Raw genomic sequence first — 14,772 nt, 5'->3', positions numbered from 1 at the left:
CAGAATGGGGTTTGACCCCAGCACTCATCAGCACCATTCCAACTCCCAGTGCCCTACACCCAGCACTGAGCTGCCAGCACCCAGATCTCCAGCTCCCGCATCCATCCCCAGCATTCCATGTCCCAGCATCCCAAACTCCCGGATCCCAGCGCTCCCAGCATGCATCAGCCACAGCTCCCAGCTCCCTCCACCCAGCTCCCAGTGCTGCCAGCGCTGTCACCATGCACCAGCCATGAATCCAGAACCCATCACTCATCTCCCAGTGCTCCCATTTCCACCAGCAGCCTGCACCCAGCTCCAGTGCTTCCAGTGCTCCCAGCAGGCATCAGCCATCACTCCCAGCACCTGCACACAGTTCCCAGTAAATCCGGCATTCCCAGCACTGATGTCCCAGTGTTTCCAGCGCTCCCAGCTCTCCACACCCAGCTCCCAGTGCTCCCAGCACCCATCTTCCAGTGCTCCCAGCATCCAGCTCCCAGTGCTCCCAGCATCCAGCTCCCAGTGCTCTTATCTCCCAGCATCTAGCTCCCAGTGCTCCCAGCGCTCCCAGCACTCCCAGCATCCAGCTCCCAGTGCTTCCAGCGCTCCTCTTTCCCAGCATTCAGCTCCCATCGCTCCCAGCACTCCCAGCATCCAGCTCCCAGCTCTCCTAGCTCCCAGTGCTCCCAGTGCTCCCAGTGCTCCCAGTGCTCCCAGTGCTCCCAGTGCTCCCAGTTCCCGGCCGCGCCCCCGCCTGCGAGCGCTACGGGGCGCCAGAGCCGCACACGTGTGCCCCGCCTGGCCCCGCCCACCACTCCCAATAAGGACATGTCCACGCCTATCTAGTTGCGCAACTCACAGCAGACCCCGCCCAACCATGAAGCCCCGCCCCGAACGTCCCCGCCCTCCGCCGTAGCCCCGCCCCCAGCGCCGTGCCGGTCGGCCCCGCCCACCAGCGGCGCCCCCGGCTCTTGGCCCCGCCCCCCGTGTCCCCCATGTCCTTTCCCGTGTCCCTCTCTGTGCCCCCGTGTCCCCCAGGTGTACTCAGCCCTTTCCAGGTCCCCTGTGCTTCCATGTCCCTCCATCCGCGGTGTCCTTGCTGCCCCCACCGCTGGTGTCCCCCTGGAGTCCCCCCCTGTGCCCCCATGTCCTCTGTGTCCCCGTGTCCCTCCGATGTCCCCTGTCCCCCGCATGTCTTCTGCATTCCTCCATCTGCCCCATGGCCTCTGCGGGCCCTGTGGGCCCTTGTGGCTCCCATGTCACCCTGTCCCCAGTGTCTGCTGCCTTCCCTGTGTCCCCTCCATGTTCCCCTGGTCCCCCCAAGTCCCCTGAGTACCCCCCTGTGTCCCCATGCCATGATGTCCCCTGTGCTCATGTCTTTCGTGTGCCCCTGTGTTCCCTGTGCTCCCCAAGTCCACAGTGCCCTCCATGTCCCCATGTCACCCATGTCCCCACACACATCTGGCACATGTGCTGAGTCTTCCTTCCCTGGGAAATGGGGAGCAGGGACTGTGTACCCCGGGTGATGGGAGCAGGGACCGTGTCCCCAGGGTGGTGATGGGAGCAGGGACCGTGTCCCCCTGGGTGGTGATGGGAGCAGGGACCGTGTCCCCCTGGGTGAAGGGAGCAGAGACTGTGTCCCCCCTGGGTGGTGATGGGAGCAGGGACTGTGTCCCCCTGGGTGGTGATGGGAGCAGGGACCGTGTCCCCCCTGGGTGGTGATGGGAGCAGGGACTGTGACCCCCTGGGTGGTGATGGGAGCAGGGACTGTGTCCCCTGGGTGGTGATGGGAGCAGGGACCGTGTCCCCTGGGTGGTGATGGGAGCAGGGACCGTGTCCCCCTGGGTGAAGGGAGCAGAGACTGTGTCCCCCCTGGGTGGTGATGGGAGCAGGGACTGTGACCCCCTGGGTGGTGATGGGAGCAGGGACCGTGTCCCCCTGGGTGAAGGGAGCAGAGACTGTGTCCCCCCTGGGTGGTGATGGGAGCAGGGACTGTGTCCCCCTGGGTGGTGATGGGAGCAGGGACCGTGTCCCCCCTGGGTGGTGATGGGAGCAGGGACTGTGACCCCCTGGGTGGTGATGGGAGCAGGGACTGTGTCCCCTGGGTGGTGATGGGAGCAGGGACTGTGTCCCCTGGGTGGTGATGGGAGCAGGGACCGTGTCCCCCTGGGTGGTGATGGGAGCAGGGACTGTGTCCCCCTGGGTGATGGGAGCAGGGACCGTGTCCCCCCTGGGTGGTGATGGGAGCAGGGACTGTGACCCCCTGGGTGGTGATGGGAGCAGGGACTGTGTCCCCTGGGTGGTGATGGGAGCAGGGACTGTGTCCCCTGGGTGGTGATGGGAGCAGGGACCGTGTCCCCCTGGGTGAAGGGAGCAGAGACTGTGTCCCCCCTGGGTGGTGATGGGAGCAGGGACTGTGACCCCCTGGGTGGTGATGGGAGCAGGGACCGTGTCCCCCTGGGTGAAGGGAGCAGGGACTGTGACCCCCTGGGTGGTGATGGGAGCAGGGACCGTGTCCCCTGGGTGGTGATGGGAGCAGGGACCGTGTCCCCCTGAGGTCATTGAGCCCTTCGCTCAGGCACAAGGGGCTCAAGGACAGACAGACACCTAGCACCCACTGATGTGACCGTGTTCCCCCTGCTGTCACTCAGCACCAAGGTGCACAGCTGAGCCCTGCGGTGACATCGTTCACTGTGGGACCTACAGAAAAGCGGGGGCAGCTGAACCTGCCCAGAGGGTCCTGCCTGAGCCCAGAGGGGAAGGAGGGGATGCACGGGGGGTCGGGGAGAACTGGGGGGTCTGGTGGGCCCCCCATGGGCAGCACGAGCGGGTTTGGGATTGGGGGAGTCACCTGGGAATCCCATCCCGGCCGTGCCAGAGGATCTCTGGGCAGATGGGGACACCTTGATTCCCTAAGCAGAACACATGGCTGCCTGGCGTGACTACTAATGATTAATTGATTCGATTAATTAATTCGTTTTATAAAGCACAAGGAGAGGGTGTCAAGGCGTGAGGGAGGGACAAATCCGAAGGCAGAGGTGCGGGACAGGGCCGGTAAATGGAGCTGTCGGTAACGAGGCAGTCCCAAAGGATAGATTGATCTGCTGTCGATCCCTGCAGCAGCTTTCCCTGCTGCTGCTGTCTCATGGCTGCGATGCTCCATCCACCGGGAATGCGGCTCCCGAGGGATTCACCTCCAGCCAGGCGCTCCATCCCGGCACATCCCGCAGGGACCTGGGTGCTGCCAGCCCTCCCCAGATCCCCCAGACCCCAAAACCTTTCTTTTTCTGCGTCTTTCTCCGCTGCCATCGGGACCAGCGTCAGGCCGACACTGACATCCAGCGGCTGCCGGGATCGCTCGCGTTCCGGGGCTGTCTCCGGTTCCCGGGAGCGCCGGGAGCTGCCCAGCACCGCCCGCCCGGCCTCGTCCTGCCCCGGGAGCGCCGCGGGGCTCCGGGCCGCAGCCATGGCCTGCCTGTCCCCAGCGCGGCCACCCCCGTGTCCTATCGTGTCCCCGCAGTCGATATCCCAGCGGGGTCCCGCCGAGCGCCGGCGGCACCGCCGAGCCCGGAGCATCCGCACATCCCTGGGGGGACCCTGCCCGCGGCACCCCCGGGCCCGGCCCTGCCCCGCCGCTGGCAAGGTCGCGGTGACAAAGGCACGGCGAGGTCGTGGTGACCCCGCCATTGCCCTGGGGACATTTGTCCCTACTCCCTGCCGGAGAGCCCGTGGACTTTGAGCCGAGCCTGGGAGCGGCGCTGGGACGCGTCTGGAGGCGCTGGCATCGCCCCAAAGCTCCCCGAGAGCCGGCTGCGGACAGCAGGTAACCCCGGTGACCCCCCCTCTGCCCCGGCTGCTGTGCCGCCGTGGTCCCCAGGGATTTCATGTCCCTGTGAGGTGCCACTGCCTGATCCCCGTGTCCGGAGTCAGCTCCGGGAGGACATCACGGTGTTCTTGCCATTTCAAATCTGGGCAAACCGGGCAAACGGCAGCGCCGGGTGCCGGAGCGGCTGCACGCTCCTGCTTTTGGGGGAAAAAAGCTAGGAAACACATTTTTCCTCCACCGCCTGCTCTGGAGGCCCGGAGGAGTTTTGTAACTCCCCATTCGCCTTCACCCTGCTTCCCTGGAGCCGGGGCCGAGCTCTCCCGGGAAGCCGAAGCCCAGGGCTGGTGCTGGGGAGAGCGATGGGATATCGGCTGCAGGTGGAGCAGGGGCAGGGGGGCAGCTGTGGGTGCTCAGCCCCCCTGCAGGAACCCACCCATGGGTGGGACGGGGGCGGAGGCTGAGTGGGCTGCGGATTTAACCTGTGAGAGGCCCCAGGTCCTGCACAGGGGCTGGGAGGGCAGAGCTGGGGGTCCCTGCTGTGTAGTGAGGTGTGTCAGTCTGTGCAGCCCTCCCCTGCCCTGGGGTTCCTCTGCTTGGGCTCCGTGTTGCAGACCTGTGGCCCTGCCCGGTGCCAAAAAGGGGGCGTTGGGGCAGGGTCCGGGGACAGCTCCTGGCTGGTGTGGTTTGTTTATCCCCCCTCCATGTCCGGAAGCGTTCTGCTGGGAAGGAAAGGGAGGGGACAGCCAGGGCTGCTCCCAGCGCCGGAGTGGGAGGGATGCTCCCAGCTGTACCCCGAGATATCCCCATTTGTGTGGTTCCAGTTGTCCTCACCCTCCAGCATCGGCCCTCCCTCCCCAGGTGCCCAGTGGCTCTGCAGTGACTGGAAAGGGCAGCGAGCTGCAGGTGGCCTGGAGCAGGAGGGGCTGGACAGCGACAGGTCAGTGCTAGGGCTCCCGGTCTGGGGTTTGGGTGTCACTGCCTGGCATCCTTGGGTGTCACTGTCTGTCCCCCCCAGCCTTTCTGGGGACAGAGCGTGGAGGGGACGTGTAAGGAAACAGCTCCTTTGCCCTACAAGTGAGGTTTTCCTGGGGATTTCCTGGCTGATGTAAGACAGTGCACGGGAAAAATATCGGCTTGGAGCTTGGGGAGGGGTGTGCCCGTCCAAAAAGGGGCCTTGCTTTAAAATCTGGCTTGGTCCTTTTGGGTCCCTCAGGGGGGATGGGGAGTGTGGGTGCTGGTAGAGTAATGCCAGTGGTGTCCTGTGGCAGGGAGAAGGTGCAGAGCCCCAGGGAGCAGCTGGAGCAGAGACACGGCCATCACCTGCCCCAGCACCCCTGTCCCAGCCTGGGGGACACATCCAGCGCCTGTCCTGACTGTGCCAGCACCCTGTGAGGAGCCGGTGGCACCACCATGTCCCAGGCAGGAGGTACAGCAGGTCTGTCCCCAGGGAGGCACAGGAGACCCCAGCAGTAGTGTGACCCTGTCTGTCCCCCCTATCAGCACCAATCTCCATCCCATCCTGGCCCCATTTCTCTTGGAGTTTTGATCCTAAAAGCCCTTTTCACCCCAAACCTGACTTGCAGGGTGCTGGGCTGCCCCAGGAGCTCTTGTCCCCATGTCCTCCCCAGGTGCCATCCACACTGGGTGGGGGGGGTGGTTGGTCCCAGATGGAGGAGGGGGAACACAGACATTAGCACTGGAGGGGAAGACAGGCCCCTGGTCCCCAAAGCAGTGGGAATCCCTGCATGGCCCACCTTAATCCATCCCCCAGGAGCTGAGGAGGCCTTTGAACACCGTGACGTGGTCATCAACAGCCAGGACAAGGTTTCAGACGTGTACACACAGCTGGAGAAGCTGGGGGAGTGAGTGAGGCTCCCGTGTCCCACCCCTGGGCATGGCCCCTGGCTGTCCATGCACAGCCCTGGTGGTGGTGGCTCCTCCATCCTTCCTCCTCCTCCTCTGTCCCAGGGGGAAATTCGGGACTGTGTACAGGCTGCAGGAAAAGGCCACGGGCAGGATCCGAGCTGGGAAATATTTCCGGGTGCGCACGGCCAAGGAGAGGCAGGCGGCGCGCGCCGAGGTGGAGCTGATGAACCTCCTGCACCACCCACACCTTGTGCAGTGCCTCGAGGCCTTCCAGGAGCCCACCCAGCTGGTGATGGTGATGGAGTAGTGAGTGAGGGGCAGTCAGGTGTGGAGGTGTGGGGCAGGGCTGGGGTCTGCCAGGGGGGCACTGAAGGTGGGGAGGGGTCCTTGGGGTGTGGGATGGATGATGGATGAAGACCCTGGCAACTCTGGAGTTTGGAGTGGTGAGGTCTTCCCAGAGCACTGGGTTCTCTGCTGGGCTTCCTCTCCTTGGAGCTGGTAGATACCAAAGGGGTCCCCAGCCCTTCGTTGTCCCCAGTGCCAATTGTCCCCACAGTGGCAGGTGGGGAGGGGTCTCTGTGCTGTGGGGTGCTGGTGGGATGGATAGGGAACCCACAGCTCCTGGAGATAAGGGTGGAGAGATGCTCCCAGAGTGCTGATCTGGGTTCTCTGCTGGGCTTCCCCTCCTCGGGGCTGGTGAGACCCCAAAGGGTCCCCAGCACCTGGCTGTCCCCAGCGTGGCAGGTGGGGAGCTCTTTGAGCGCATTGTGGACGATGACTTCGAGCACACGGAGCCCAGCAGTGCCCAGTACATGCAGCAGATCCTGGAGGGGCTGCAGTTCATGCACGGCCAGGCCATTGTCCACCTGGACCTCAAACCCGAGAACATCGTCTGCGTCAGCCCCGGCAGCCACCGGGTCAAGATCATCGACTTTGGCTTGGCACGGAGGCTGGGTGAGCACCAAAGGGTCCTGGGGGTCCAGGGCAGGGACTAGCACTGCCACAGGGACACATCTGGCCTGGCACAGCAGTGAGGAGCTCGGTGTCCTCCTGCCTGGGCCCCTCCTGACAGCCACCAATGCTCTGGGCTGAGCTGTGTGTCCCCAGTGCTGAGCTGTGTGTCCCCAGTGCTGCTGCTGAGGTGGAGACCCCCCTGTGCCCGTGGGTGGTTGGCACACAGAGAGGCTCTTGGAGAGCACCAAGGCCTGCAATAGCCTTGGAGGGTGGCAGCTCCACTATAGGAACATGTCCCCTGTGGACAGAGTGACAAAACTCTCGTTTGTCTCCTTTGAAAGGAAAAAAATGCCCAAAAGTTTCTTTTCTCAATTAGCAAAAAAGACACCTCGTAGGACCTGGGGGTCTTCACCTCAAACTTAAAGATAACTAATTGGACAGGAGCCAAAAAGGCCTGCCTAAGCAATTCACTAGAAAAAGAAGAGAACAAAGAAACCAATGACTTTTGTGAGGTGTTTTACCAGAAGCAAGAACCTCTTGCACCTGGCTTGGTTTTTCTCTGTGAAGAGTTTTGTTATTTTGCCTTTTATTAAAACTTTTCTGTTTCCAACACTGCCACAAAAACCATCCTGCTGATTTTATGCCTCCAAAGGTAGCTGAGCTATCTTGGGTTTGAAATAGATCTCCAAGGGCTTAGGAGACTTGGCTTGAAGGGACCATACATCACCCCACCTGGGCTGTGTTGGTGTGTCCTCTGCCCCAGGAGATCCCAGCTGGCCTCCTGTCTCCTCTCTGCAGCTCCAGACACTCCTGTGAAGGTGCTGCACGGCACCCCTGAGTTCATGGCTCCAGAAGTGGTCGCCTTCGAGCCCGTGAGCCTCTCCACAGACATGTGGAGTGTTGGTGTCATCTGCTACATCCTGTGAGTGCCCTCCTGGGCAGGGCAGGCTGGGCTGGAGGGGGCTGAGCTCTCACTGATGCCCTGGGGTCTTCTCTTCAGGCTGAGTGGGGAGTCACCCTTCCAGGGGGACACGGACATGGAGACCCTGAGCAATGTCACAGCTGCCCGGTGGGACTTTGAGGAGGAGACCTTCTCGGAGATCTCCCAGCCAGCCAAGGACTTCATCAGCCAGCTGCTGCAGAAGGAGCCCTGGTAGGGCCTGGGGGTGGCTGTGGGCTGCTCAGCTGGAGCTGGGCTGGATTTTGGAGTGCTGAGGGGGTGGGTGAGGGAAAGCTCTGCCTGTTTGGTGGAGGGGACACTCCAGGGGAGGGTCTGAGGGTGGAGGAGCCCCCCATGACCCCCTCTGCGTGCTGCAGCCGGCGGCTCCCCAGTGCAGGGGCTCTGCTGCACCCCTGGCTGCAGCAGCCCCAGCCCAGCAGCCCCAAGGTGCTGTCCAAGGAGAGGATCAGGCAGTTCCTGGCACGGAGGAAGTGGCAGGTACCTACTGGGGTGATGGGGACAGGGAGGTGGCTCTAATGAAGGGCTCAGTGCCCCTGGTGGGGTGATGAAGACAGGGAGGTGGCTCTGCTGAGAGGCTCAGAGCCCCTGGTGGGGTGATGGGGACAGGGGGTGGCTCTGATGAAGGGCTCAGAGCCCCTGGTGGGGTGATGGGGACAGGGGGTGGCTCTGATGAAGGGCTCAGTGCCCCTGGTGGGGTGATGGGGACAGGGGGTGGCTCTGCTGAGGGGCTCAGTGCCCCTGGTGGGGTGATGGGGACAGGGAGGTGGCTCTGCTGAGGGGCTCAGTGCCCCTGGTGGGGTGATGGGGACAGGGGGTGGCTCTGATGAAGGGCTCAGAGCCCCTGGTGGGTTGATGGGGACAGGGGGTGGCTCTGATGAAGGGCTCAGAGCCCCTGGTGGGGTGATGGGGACAGGGAGGTGGCTCTGCTGAGGGGCTCAGTGCCCGTTCTCCTCCATCCAGAAAACAGGGAAAGCCCTGCTGGCTCTCAAGAGGCTGACCCAGCTGTCCCAGAGCCTGGAGGGGAAGGCATCAAAGGCTCAGGACGAGGAAGGTGATGGCCCCGAGGCACCATTCCCTATTTTCATCCCCCAGCCCATTCTCTCTGCTTTGCCCTCTCCACCTTGTGCTCCTGGGCAGTCTTCTCCTCTTTTTGCTCCACCCTGGGTGTCCCTGAACACCCAGGCATGACCCCACAGTGGCATTTCTGCTCTGGGGCCTGAGGTTCCCTCCATCCCCATCCCTTGGGGGGGTCTCTGATGCAGCCCTGGACAGGCTCATCCTCTCTGTGTCACCCAGAGCTGATCCCCACGGGTGCCTCCAGCAAGGGGGGGGGTTGGATCCAGCCAGCTCCTCACCATTCCCTCTGCCCATCTCCTGCAGGCCTGGGCTGCAGCCTGCAGGAGGACCAGCCCTCCAGAGCTCTGCCCCAAGGAGGTGCCAACCCCTCGGAGCTGCTGACAGACCAGGAGGAGGAGGAGGAGGAGGAGTATGGTGGGAGCACTGCAGCCTCAGGGCAGTGACAGCGTGGTCCTGTCACCCCCAGCCTGGACCACCTGGGGATGGGGATGGTGCCCCCCCAGCAGCTCCCAGCGTGACCTGGCCAGCCTGGGGCAGACCCAGACCCCCCTGGGGGTGAGCTCTGGGGTCCCTGGGGTCCCTGTGCTGCTGTCCCTGCCACCAATAAAGCACTGACAGTCTCTGCACTCCCTGAGCTGCTCCTGTTTCCCCCAAACTCACTGGCAGAGGCAGGAAAGAGCTGCTCAAGCTGTGCCCACCCTTTGGGAGCTGGCGTCAACCTCGTGGCCACCTGGGCCACCAGCCTTGTCATCTCCAGGAGTGATGGGCACAGCAGCCACGTGCATTCCTTGCTCAGAAGAGAATTCCTTCCTTATCAGAGGGGTTGTCATCATGTCCTGAGCTCACATGAGGCAGCATCAGCCTTGAGGCCTCTGCTCTGTCCATTTCTGGGCCAGCTCTGGTGCTGGTGGGGCTGGAAAGGGCTGTGGGACCTCCAGCCTCGGCCTGAGGGGACAGAACTTGGTCTTGGGGAGCCCTGGGGAGGAACAAGCCCAGGGACTGAGGGACAGCCAGCTGGGACAGGGACAGGGCTGGGTCCCTGCTGGGCACTGGGGTGGCCACTGACCCTCAGTGTGCCTTTGGTGAAAGGGGGTGATGGAGCCTGGGCTGCAGGAGTGGGGAGGGGTCCCTCCCAAACCCAGTGAGGCCACCCTGCAGGGCTATGCAGTGTTCTGTGATCCCTCTGCAGCAAGGGCATGGACACAATGGGGACAGTTTGATTAAAAAATGAGAGAAAAACTGGAGTTCCTCATCCACAAGGAATGTCTGGGAGAGCTGGGGTTGTTTGGGGAAGAGAAAGCTCAGAGGCACCTCCTCACCTCTCATCCATACCTGAAGGGAAGGTGAAACCAGGCTCTTCTCAGCAGTGCCCAAAGCCCATGGGCACCACCTGAAACACCATCTGATCCTCAGGAAAACACTTTTTTTTACTGCTGATGGAAATTAGGGAACATTTCTTCCCCCAAAGGGTTCTCCAGGCCTGGCACAGCTGCCCAGGGCAGTGGTGGGGTTTAGAAGCCCTGTGGATGTGGCACTTGGGGACATGGGTCAGTGGTGGCCTTGGCAGTGCTGGGGGATCTCAGAGGGCTTTTCCAACCTGGATGCTTTTTACTGGCACAGGTTGCCCAGGGAAGTTGAGTGCTCTTCATCCTTGCAGATACTAAAACTCTGTGTAGGCATGGTCCTGGAGGAGAGATGGGCACCAAGTGCCCTCCAGAGGCTCCTTCCAGCATTAACTAGGGTCTGCTTCCATGAAAACCTCCTCCTGCTGGCTCAGGGCTGGGTGCTGCTCTCCTCCCTGCTCACACCAGGGCTGGGTGCTGCTCTCCTCCTGCTCACACCAGGGCTGGGTGCTGCTCTCCTCCTGCTCACACCAGGGCTGGGTGCTGCTCTTCTCCTGCTCACACCAGGGCTGGGTGCTGCTCTCCTCCTGCTCACACCAGGGCTGGGTGCTGCTCTCCTCCTGCTCACACCAGGGCTGGGTGCTGCTCTCCTCCTGCTCACACCAGGGCTGGGTGCTGCTCTCCTCCTGCTCACACCAGGGCTGGGTGCTGCTCTCCTCCTGCTCACACCAGGGCTGGGTGCTGCTCTCCTCCTGCTCACACCAGGGCTGGGTGCTGCTCTCCTCCTGCTCACACCAGGGCTGGGTGCTGCTCTCCTCCTGCTGGCTCAGGGCTGGGTGCTGCTCTCCTCCTGCTCACACCAGGGCTGGGTGCTGCTCTCCTCCTGCTCACACCAGGGCTGGGTGCTGCTCTCCTCCCTGCTCACATCAGGGCTGGGTGCTGCTCTCCTCCCTGCTCACACCAGGGCTGGGTGCTGCTCTCCTCCTGCTCACACCAGGGCTGGGTGCTGCTCTCCTCCTGCTCACACCAGGGCTGGGTGCTGCTCTCCTCCTGCTGGCTCAGGGCTGGGTGCTGCTCTCCTCCTGCTCACACCAGGGCTGGGTGCTGCTCTCCTCCTGCTCACACCAGGGCTGGGTGCTGCTCTCCTCCTGCTCACACCAGAGGCCTCCTGGAGGTGCCCTGGGTGGAGCAGAGCAGTGCCCAGTGCCAGGTTCCAGCTGTGCCAAATCATGCACGGCTTCCACCCTTCCTCCTCCTCTGCCTGGAGCAGGGGCCAGGAGGAAACTGCTCTTTTTATTAAAAAGAACCAAATCCAAAACAGAATTAATTAAATGAATTAAACAGAATTAAATTCATTATTAAACAGACCCAAATCCACCCCCTCCACGGGGGGACATGTCTGAGAGCTCTGCCTGGGACACAGCTGGAAGGACACCAATCCTGGGAGCTGCTGCTGGAGCAGGGGTGACAAATCTGCTCTGGACACTTTGCTGAACCCTCTGGAAGCTGGTGGCCATCCCAGCAGGAGGATCCTGGCAGGATTTGGCATCTGCAGCCTCCAGAGATGTCAGAGCAGCCCCAGTGCCTGAACCCTGGGCTGGGGGGCACTGTGGCTCTTCCCTTGGGCTTGTGGGGAGGGACGTGTCACCTCCCTGTCCCCTCCTTGTGGGACAGACTCTCCAGCTGCCACGTTATCAGTGCCCAGGCCCGACTTGAATTTTTGTGGCCAAACCTGTTCCTGTTGCTAATGTCCTTGGCTGCTGGGTCCATGTGACCACGGGGAGCAGGAGGGCACTGGGGGGTGGCACCAGATTGTCACCTGGCCAGGGCTTGGTGCTCTTATCTCCTGTTGGAAATGGAGGATGAAATTTAAGAAGGAACTTTATTTGGAAACTTGTGTATGGACCTGCTGCAGGTGAAAGGGGAGCTCTTTTGGAAATCCCCAATGTTCTCTGGAGCAGAGGAGGCTCAGGGGGGCCCTGTGGCTCTGCACAGCTCCTGCCAGGAGGGGACAGCTGGGGGGGTTGGGCTGTGCTCACAGGGAACAGGGACAGGAGCAGAGGGAACAGCCTCAGGCTGGGCCAGGGCAGGTTTAGGGTGGGTTTGGGGAAAATTTCTTCCCCCAAAGGGTTCTCCAGCCCTGACACAGCTGCCCAGGGCAGTGGTGGGGTTTAAAATCCCTGTGGATGTGGCACCTGGGGACATGGGTCAGTGGTGGCAGTGCTGGGGCAGGGCTGGGCTTGGTCTCAGAGGGCTTTTCCAGCCTGAATGACTCCTCACAGGGTGCAGCAGCTGGGACAGACATCCTGACAGAACTCACCTGCTTCCTCTTCCTCCCCTGCTCTCAGTAGGATTCCCTGCTCCTAGCTGGAGAAGAAACTCCTTAGAAACAAATAAACAAACACAACTATTCCATATTCTGCCCCAGCATTTCCCATGCCAGAGCAGCAGAAGGAGGCTGAGCAGCCCCTTTCCCACAGATCACATCCCAGTTTTTACCCTCCCTCTATTCCATGTTTTCCTCCTTACCCAGATTCCAACCCCATCCCTGGGGAGCACACTGACTGTGCTCAAGCTGCAGATGATAAGCAAACACCAAGTTGGGTATAATCAATCCCTTGATGAGCTATTTACCATGTGACATTACCAAAATATTTCTGGTTGGGAACGATGTTTATCTTCCTCTGCTTTCCAAACTCCTGGTAGCCCTGAAAATCCAAGTCCCAGGACTCCAGGCATGAACTTTTTCTCTCTTAACCGTTATTTATACTGTAAAAATCTGATTTACCTACAGAAGCTTATTTACTGACAGAAGACACGTGTTCCTTCTCCTTCTGCTGCTTGCCATGGCTTAGCACATTTAAATCTGTAATTCAGGAAGGAATGGAGAGTGAATTATACCTGGAACTCATTACAGCCACTAAGAAATTCAGCAGTGCTGAAAATAGAATTCTAATCTCAGGATCTCAGAAGCAAAGGAATTCAGATCTTGTCCTTCCACCAAGACAGACTCTTGGGCTGACCTTCACTTCAGCCACACAACCCCAGAGAATGTCCTCAGATCCTCAGGGATGCTCCATGGGGGTAGAAAGGATGAGTGGTGCCACCTGGGGGGTCTTGAGAAGGGGTTCCCACCTCATCTCAGGTGTCTTATCTCAGGTATTCCAGGTGCCCCCAGGTCTGGCTCTCTGAGGAACACAAGGTGGGGTCAGCTGTCCAAACACCCATGAGTTTCTGGAGCTTCATCCTTCGGTGCCAGGGGATCAGACAACCTCAGGCTGCACAATCTAAACTGGTAATTCTTGGTTGCATGAGGGAATATTGCCTGGGTAGCTCTAACATCACCAAAGAGTTTTGTTGTTTTGTTTTTTTTTTTTTTTTTTTTTTTTTTTGTGGACCTGCATATTCAGGGAAAGAAACCCCATTCCTGCCTGTATTTTCCAGGGAATTGAAATTATTATGCAAACAAATAAAAGTGTCTGAAATCATCTTTAATGTGAGAAGTGTGGCCCTGGGTACTTACTGAAGATGATTATTTGAATGTGTGGTTCCAGAATGTTTTTTTAAGGACTTTTATCCCAGGAATTGACCAGCCCTGGGCTAACTGGAGTTGCCAGGTAAACACCCTCATGTACCAAACACCAGGAAAGCAGCGAAAGGAGAGAAGACACAGGAGAATGAGGACAGGGTGGTGACAAGGGAGCAGATCCTTGTCCCTATGGCCAGGCCAGAGGTGAGGGTGGCTTGATGGAGGGAGAAGCTGGGATGCAGTTGCCTCCCAGCAAAGCTCCTCAGGTGAAGAGGACTCCCAGGGGGGGTGTCCTCACTTCCCAAAGGTCCCAGCCAGGTTCTGAGGGGTCAGGAGGCTTTTGGAAGTCACAAGAGCTCAAGAACCATCACCCTGGAGAAGAGCAGTGAATCCCCCCACCACCCATGGGCAGTCTGGGTGGTTTCCCACCTCCAGAGACACCCCAGTGCCCAGGGATGGGATGAGGGGTGGCAGGATGCTCCCCCAGCTCATCTTCCTGCTGCCACTGGCGCAAGGACTGCCCTGCCCCAGCTGCACCAAACACCTCCAGCAGCCCAAATTCCAGCCTGGCTCCCTGTTCCCAGCTCGGTTCCATGCTGGTGGGGATCAGCAGGATCCAGACTCCTCACAGAACGCCCGCCCCTGCCAAGGACGTGTCACGGGCGGCTTTCCCAGCCCTGCCCCTCGCAGCCCTCCCCGCGGCCAGGAGATGGAACTGTTGGCCTGGCCTGCTCCTGCTGGGGCTGCAGAGCCTCAGGAGCCTCTCCCAGCCGAGGTCGGGGAGGCGCTGCCTGGGGGTCCCACAGCTCTGGGCTTTCATGGCCAGAGCCGCTGAGGCTGCCCCACCCTGGAGGTTTCCAAGGACAGGGCTTGGAGCAGCCTGGCCTGGTGGAAGATGTCCCTGCCCGTGCCAGGGGTGCCTCTGGGTGCTGTTTCAGGCCCGTTCCAAACCAAACCATTCCGTGGTTCCATGGTCCTGGAGGTCCCAGACCCTGGAGTCCCACAGTGCCCTGTCCCACAGCAGAGCCTGTCCCCAGCGTGGGATGGAAGCCCTGGTCCCACCCATGGTCCAGGGGACAATATTCTCCCTGGTCACACCTCTGGGGGCATCAGGATGTCCCTGTGCCCACAGAGGGCTGCAATGCCTTCCCTTAAAGTCCTGGATTGGGAGATGAAATGTAAAATATTTAACGAGAAGCTGAAATATTTAACAGCAGAGATTTTGAAAAATTCATCC

At 60.8% G+C, this 14,772-nt stretch overlaps 1 protein-coding gene across 2 annotated transcripts; it reads left to right on the top strand.

Moving 5' to 3' along the window:
• Positions 1-3,456: 3,456 nt before the first annotated feature.
• On the top strand, positions 3,457-9,289 carry LOC132339314 (myosin light chain kinase, smooth muscle-like). Of its 2 annotated transcripts, none has more exons than XM_059869509.1 (11): positions 3,457-3,802; positions 4,664-4,742; positions 5,074-5,231; positions 5,577-5,667; positions 5,774-5,977; positions 6,408-6,625; positions 7,424-7,547; positions 7,626-7,778; positions 7,943-8,063; positions 8,547-8,637; positions 8,967-9,289. In XM_059869509.1, exons 3-11 carry the CDS (start codon positions 5,216-5,218, stop codon positions 9,104-9,106), a joined length of 1,158 nt encoding a protein of 385 aa, XP_059725492.1. In that variant the 5' UTR covers positions 3,457-3,802; positions 4,664-4,742; positions 5,074-5,215; the 3' UTR covers positions 9,107-9,289. The 2 variants fall into 2 exon arrangements, with proteins under 2 accessions (XP_059725492.1, XP_059725490.1); XM_059869507.1 differs by having other exon boundaries at positions 5,074-5,240.
• Positions 9,290-14,772: the final 5,483 nt, after the last annotated feature.

This window comes from Haemorhous mexicanus, chromosome 28 (genome assembly GCF_027477595.1).
Source record: "Haemorhous mexicanus isolate bHaeMex1 chromosome 28, bHaeMex1.pri, whole genome shotgun sequence".
In the NCBI taxonomy this organism is placed as follows: Eukaryota; Metazoa; Chordata; class Aves; order Passeriformes; family Fringillidae; genus Haemorhous; species Haemorhous mexicanus.
This window is presented reverse-complemented; position numbering and strand designations above follow the sequence as displayed.

What these genes read in the sequence shown, in the direction of transcription:
- LOC132339314 (XM_059869507.1), top strand. Translation starts at nt 5,216, where the DNA reads ATGTCCCAGGCAGGAGGTACAGCAG. An exon ending in CAGCTGGAGAAGCTGGGGGA is followed by an intron (nt 5,668 to 5,773) that starts GTGAGTGAGGCT and finishes CCTCTGTCCCAG; the next exon opens with GGGGAAATTCGGGACTGTGT. An exon ending in GGTGTCATCTGCTACATCCT is followed by an intron (nt 7,548 to 7,625) that starts GTGAGTGCCCTC and finishes TCTTCTCTTCAG; the next exon opens with GCTGAGTGGGGAGTCACCCT.